At 47.2% G+C, this 6,368-nt stretch overlaps 1 protein-coding gene across 1 annotated transcript; it reads right to left on the reverse strand.

Moving 5' to 3' along the window:
* Positions 1 to 1,842: 1,842 nt before the first annotated feature.
* LOC106536838 (zinc finger protein 36, C3H1 type-like 2-A) lies at positions 1,843 to 4,891 on the reverse strand. The gene is made up of 2 exons (XM_014034173.1): positions 4,108 to 4,891; positions 1,843 to 3,777 (listed from the first exon to the last, which is right to left on the reverse strand). The coding sequence occupies exons 1-2, from the start codon at positions 4,162 to 4,164 to the stop codon at positions 2,569 to 2,571; spliced, it is 1,266 nt and encodes a 421-aa protein (XP_013889627.1). The 5' UTR covers positions 4,165 to 4,891; the 3' UTR covers positions 1,843 to 2,568.
* Between the last annotated feature and the right edge of the window lie 1,477 nt (positions 4,892 to 6,368).

The following is a 6,368-nucleotide window of genomic DNA, read 5'->3' on the forward strand; positions in this document are numbered from 1 at the left end:
GACCCAGCCTGTGATGAGGACTCCAGGTCCAAACCAGGGTAAAACCCAGGACCTTGTTTCTGGGAGGCCTCTGTAGTCAGTGGTGCTGGTCCTGGTCCAGGACTGTCAGGGTAAGAAATGAAGCTCTGACTCTAGTCAGTGGTTGGAATTGTTGGACAGTTTAGTTTGAATTCTTTTTAAATGAAATAAATGGACACTTCATTTGATAGATGAATACTGAACAGAGACTTTAAGAACTGAAAACCCAAAGAACTTCATCTGCCTGCTGGTTTCTGTTGGACCTGGTTCCACCGGTTCACATTCGAGAACTGACCAAGTGTGAAAAGTTTGAAGCTCTAACCTCTGGATCTGGTCCACTCAGAGACAACACCAGGACGAGGACAGCAGAGGACAACACAAACAGAAGGCGTCAGAGAGAGGAAAAACAGCCGGACCCAGTCGAGGTGGAACAGGATGGTGGACAGGAAGTCCAGCTTATCCTGTCCTGATCACCACTCAGAGGGCTTTCCTGTCATTGTGGGACCTCCGGACCCCGTCAACCCCCAAGACTGCTGCAGAAAAACAGGTCCATGTAGGAGAGGCATGCTCAAACACACTGACTGAAAACTGAACCCAGAACCTGGACCTCATTGGGTCCAGGTTCTAAGCCTTCAGAAAACCAACCCCCCTCTGCAGCTCCATGTTTGTCCAGAAACAGCTGCTGTCCCTTTCACCATTAAAGGGACAGTCTGAATATTTGAAGTGTGTTCTGTCAGTTCTGACCTGGAAACAAAGCGGGTCGGAGTAATATCAGTAAAAGTACCAATAAATCAGGTGGAACATTAAAGGGACAGTTCAGACATTTCTGAAGTTCCCACTGGTTCCAGTCTGACCTCAAACTAAAACATCTTCTCCCACTTCAGCAGAAATCAGACTTTTCCAAAGATTTATTTATGTGACGTAAAAAATACAAAATACACAAAACAAAGAGTTGAACACAAATCTGTTTGTTACATTCAAAACGTTTTACTTCTGATAAAGTAGTCAAAAGTACACAGTACTCATTGCCGTGATACTGACTATGTACAACCGTAAAATGCTCCTCCTCAAAGCTCGATTTATTTCTACAAACCAAAGTACAACAAAAACAGAGCCTGACAGTACTCAGAGAGGAAAATCCTTCAAAACTAAAACTACATTCAGATGAACTTGGATATAAAAATATTCTGTAGAAAAAATACTTTTTTTGGTTCCTTTTAAAAAAACAAACCAGTGAAGCCTAATAAAACCACCGGGGCTAACAGAAGCTACATCCGTTAGCAYGTAGCATCTGTTAGCATGTAGCATCTGTTAGCATGTAGCATCTATTAGCATGTAGCAGGAATCACAGTCAGGTTTCTGCAAAAACTGGAGAAAAAATACGTTTTGGTTCTTTTATTGACTCCAGTTCTTCAGGTTCTGATCCAGATCAGCAACAAGAAGTCAAGTTTGGAGGTTTTTTACAAACGTTTTCCACTTTCTGCTAAAACCATCAGAGACAGGCCTTCAGGTGTGCTAACAGCTAAAAGACAGAAATCACACACGGTGCTTTCAATAAATGTAAACAAATTAACTAAATAAATATGTTTTAAATTAAGATTTTTTATATAATTAAAAAGAAAACAAAACGTTCATGAGTTTTACTGTGAAAACAAGAAACACTCAGTTTTCTGTAGGTTAACAGAGACGATCATAAATTATAAATCTTTAGCTTCTTTATCTCATAAATACAGTTCAGACACAAAACAAACATTTGTTTTTCTACACAAGATAATAAATAAATTAAATAGGCCATAAACAACAACATCAACAGTGTTAGCAGTGATGTCACCACACACACACACACACACACACACACACACACACACACACACACACACACAATACTTTAAAGGAATATTCACACTGTTTTGAAATGAGGTTCCACATAACGTGGAATATTAAAGTTTGAACAATAACACAAAGACTAACACTATAACCCTAACACTGACACTAAGACTAAGACTGACACTGACTCTAACACTGACTCTAACACTGACTCTAACACTGACCGTATTAAGATTTTCCTGGGTTGAACTGATGAGCTAATGGCTAGTCTGAATAGGACCACTTTCAAAGTGGATCAGAACCATTTCAAAACACTTCCAGTTTTCAAAACTGCAACTTTTTACCAAACCTTTAGAGTTCCCCTCGTTCATGAAGCAGTTTGAAACAAACATTTATCTGACTAGCCGTGAGCTCATCAGTCCTGTCAGATTCACCTGGTTCGGTTCTCCAAACCATCTGCAACAGGTAAGATATTTCTTTACAGCTGCACTACAGAACCAGCTGGACCAGCCCTTTAAGTCCAACCAGCTGAACCCTCTGATCCAGAGCAGGTCTGAGGTCCTGAGGTCAGGGACCAGGTCCAGATTGATCCCAGGTCCAGGGTCCAGGAGACCCCATGCAGCTTGGGTGTGAAGCCGTCAGTTGACCCCTCTGACAGGGAGCGGGTCTGGTGCTGAGTCTGGTGGTCTGGAGGTGGACCTGTTGGGGGGTCCTTGAACAGAATCAGTCCTCAGAAATGGACAGTCTGCTGAAGATGGGCAACCGTTTCCCAGGATCCAGACTCGGGGACTCGGAGCCACTGAGGCTCCCGGAGGAACTGCAGGACCCATAACTGTCCCGGTCCGAGAGGGAGTCTGGAGGGCTGGGGGGAGGCTCGGACACCGGGGACCTGCTGAGCCCCCGCAGTGTCTCCAGGTGTCTCCTGTAGGTCTGAGGGGAYGGGGGACATGTCCCGTAAAAGACCGGGGGTGGATTGGTGCAGCTGTTGCACCGAGCCAGTGGGGTGGGGACGGACAAGGAAGTGCCTGGGGACAGGACCTCAGACCCTGGGGACAGAAGCTGGTTGCAGAAGCTGGGAGGTGTTGGGGTCCGGGACAGGGGACAGTCCAGTCCACTGTGTCTGGAGAAGCTGGAGAAGCTGAAGCTGTGACGGAGCTTTGGTCTCTGGCTGTAGGGGGTCTGCTCCACCTTCTGGACCCCCTGCAGGTTGGCGTTAGTCAGGGGGGCCGGGCGCCGCTCCTCTGCGTTATGGATGAAGTGACAGCGGGGTCCGTAGGGGCAGAACCCGATGGTGTGGAAGGTCCGGCACGGTTCAGTTTTGTATTTGGGGTGTCGGCTCAGGGTCCGCAGCTCCTGGTAGCCGTGGGCGAACTGACACTTGTCTCCATATTTACACGAGCCGCTCTCCTCAAACGGACGGCACAGCTCCGTCTTGTAGCGGGTGGAGTTCACCTGAGACCCAGACTTCTGGGGCAGGACTCGCCGGTCCCCGGTCTCGCTGTAGACCCGGTCCTGGAACCTGTTCTCCTTGTTCATGAGGCTGGATGGATCATGGTTCTCTGTGGAGCAGAAGTCCAGAGAGAGGCGGGTCAGCGCCTCCAGATTACCGCTCCACTTCCTGTGGAAAACTCCTGCAGACAAAGACACGGGACCAGGAGCCGAGACCGGAGACAAAGACACGGGACCAGGAGCCGAGACTGGAGACAAAGACACGGGACCAGGAGCCGAGACCGGAGACAAAGACACGGGACCAGGAGCCGAGACCGGAGACAAAGACACGGGACCAGGAGCCGAGACCGGAGACAAAGACACGGGACCAGGAGCTGAGACCGGAGACAAAGACACGGGACCAGGAGCCGAGACCGGAGACCTGACAGCCTTCTGGTCGACGAGACTGTTGTAGTGCAACCTGTTCATGTCCAGGCTTTTATTCTGAAAGACAGGAGAGGGTGGTTTAAAACTATCAGCTAAACCTCAGCTGACATTTATCTGTCAGTTAAACTTCATTTGAAAACTTCTAAAACAATCAGCTAAACTTTAGCTGAAACTTTGTAAACTATCAGCTAAAACCTAAAACGATCAGCTAAACTTTAGCTGAAAGCTCTCAGCCTCAGTTTCTGCCTCACATGTAACTTATAAAACACTTAAAAACAATTCTGATAAAAACATGAAATTTAACTGTTTTTCTCAGAAACATCTTTTATAAATCATTATTTTATATAAAAAACTTTATCTTATGAACCAGACTAAAGGTATATTTACCATGTAAAACAGGTCTAGATCCAGGTCCAGGTCCAGGTCCAGCAGGGCTGCAGACATGATCTGATCCTGGACTCTGTGTCTCAGAGGACCCAGCAGGTCTGGGTTTTATTCAGTCTGCAGGTCTTTCCTGYCCCAGAGAAGCCCAGAACCTTAGACCTCCTCAGGTCCTGTGCCTTTAAAGGCTCCTGAGGCCAGGAGGAGGGAACCTAAAGTCTGCAGGACCGGTCTCTGGTTGGTCCTCTGGTCCTTTATGTCCACACCCCTGAAAGCTGAGCCCTCTGCCCCTCCACACCCTGAAAACTGTTTCTGGAAGAACTTCTGGTCTTTTTGTGGTGGACTCTGGGTTTTCTGAATCTGATTCAACACAGCAGTAGAACCAAAGATCTTGTTTAGATGTTCCTGATCTTCTGCCTGTGGACCATCTGGACTCTGAGTCTGAGTCCAGAACTGTTTCAGAACCTCCTGCAGCCGTTCGGTTCTGCTAACACCGTCTGTTGAAACTGTTAAATCCTTCATGTTTGATCCTCCTGATTCAGTTCTTTCAAACTGCAGGACTGTGGTGCAGAGCAGCAACACTGCCCCCACATGGACAACCTCTGAACTGCAGTAAGAACAGCAGCGCCCCCTCCTGGTGCCAGCTGAGATGACACTTTGATTCAGACGCTTTGTCTTAAAGATGCTCAGAACCAGGAGCACCAGTCCCTGCAGGAAGGACTCTGGTGGTCAGTCCTGGTCCTGGAGGACCACAATCCGGTGTGTTTTAAAGGTTTCTCTGCTCCAACACACCTGATCCAGGGACTAAACCACCTCTTCATGTTCTGCAGAAGCTTGTTAATCATTTAAATCAGGTTCTGAACGTCACGTCAAAAGATTTTAAAAGAATATAAAAGATCTAAAGTTGAGTAAAGAAAAGTCTAGAAAGGTTTAGAAAAGTTTTTATTCAGAAAGATGAGAAGAAACAAATCTTTGAATCTGAAACTTAAAATCAACTCAGGACTGGTCCCAGATTTACCATAATTATATTTATACAATAAGTTTAGGATGTTTGCCACATATATATGATCAATAATATTTAAAACGACAGCCTGTTCCTGTCCCACCTGACAAAGACCACTCACACTTCATACATGCAGTATTAATGTGATCACAGTATTTTATGATGTCAGAGCTGTAAGTTGTTTGTTTACAGCCTCGGTGTAAACAAACAACTGAGAAAAACATCTGCAATAAAAACTAAACTTAATCTCATTATTTTCTCAGGTGGTCCATTCAGATCTACCAAAACCATGACCCCCACCACAGAAAGGAACAGGAGTCTGTTAGCAAAATATCTGCTGAGCCAGTGGTTCGAAGGAAGCAGCTGACAGAACTTTATTTTGAAAAGTGAACCCAACAGTTTGTATTAAAAGCTGATTTTATTGTGAAGGATGGGGGGATCATGAGACCCTCGGAGTTCTAACAGTTCTGCTCTTTAACTCTTTGAGCTCACGTTCTCCAGGACATCCAGAACCAAGCGGGCCCTGTGGTTCTGCAGCGTCAGCCGGGCGTGCTCCACGGTGCAGGAGAACTGGGGCAGGGCTGGGAGCTGGTCCAGGGCCTGCTGGGACCTGAGAGCCTTGCTTTGGGCCTTGGTCCGGATAAGGTGGACTTGGTGAGACTCCGTGGTTCTGGTGTCCTGGTTCAGATCCATCTTCAGTTGGCTGAGGTGTCGGTGGAGCAGCTTGACCCACTGCAGAGGCTCGGCCCAAAGGTTCAGGTCCCCCTTCTCAAACAGGAAGTCCTCTTCATCCTGGTCACAGTGAGAGAGTCACCTTTACTGGACTCTCCTGAGACCAGTTCTTAGGTCCTGACCTACCAGGACCAGTTCCAAGGTCCTGATCTACCAGGACCAGTTCCAAGGTCCTGATCTACCAGGACCAGTTCCAAGGTCCTGATCTACCAGGACCAGTTCCTAGGTCCTGATCTACCAGGACCAGTTCCTAGGTCCTGATCTACCAGGACCAGTTCCTAGGTCCTAATCTACCTGGACCAGTTCCTAGGTCCTGATCTACCAGGACCAGTTCTATGGTCCTGATCTACCAGGACCAGTTCCTAGGTCCTGATCTACCTGGACCAGTTCCTAGGTCCTGATCTACCAGGACCAGTTCCTCAGTCCTGATCTACAAGGACCACGTGTTCATGTAAAATTGGACTCACGGAGCCAGAAGGTTCAGGTGGGTCTTCAGGCTCCTCCTCATCTCCCAGCAGCCACTGCAGCAGAG

The sequence above is a fragment of the Austrofundulus limnaeus genome, unplaced genomic scaffold, assembly GCF_001266775.1.
Source record: "Austrofundulus limnaeus strain Quisiro unplaced genomic scaffold, Austrofundulus_limnaeus-1.0 Scaffold1999, whole genome shotgun sequence".
In the NCBI taxonomy this organism is placed as follows: Eukaryota; Metazoa; Chordata; class Actinopteri; order Cyprinodontiformes; family Rivulidae; genus Austrofundulus; species Austrofundulus limnaeus.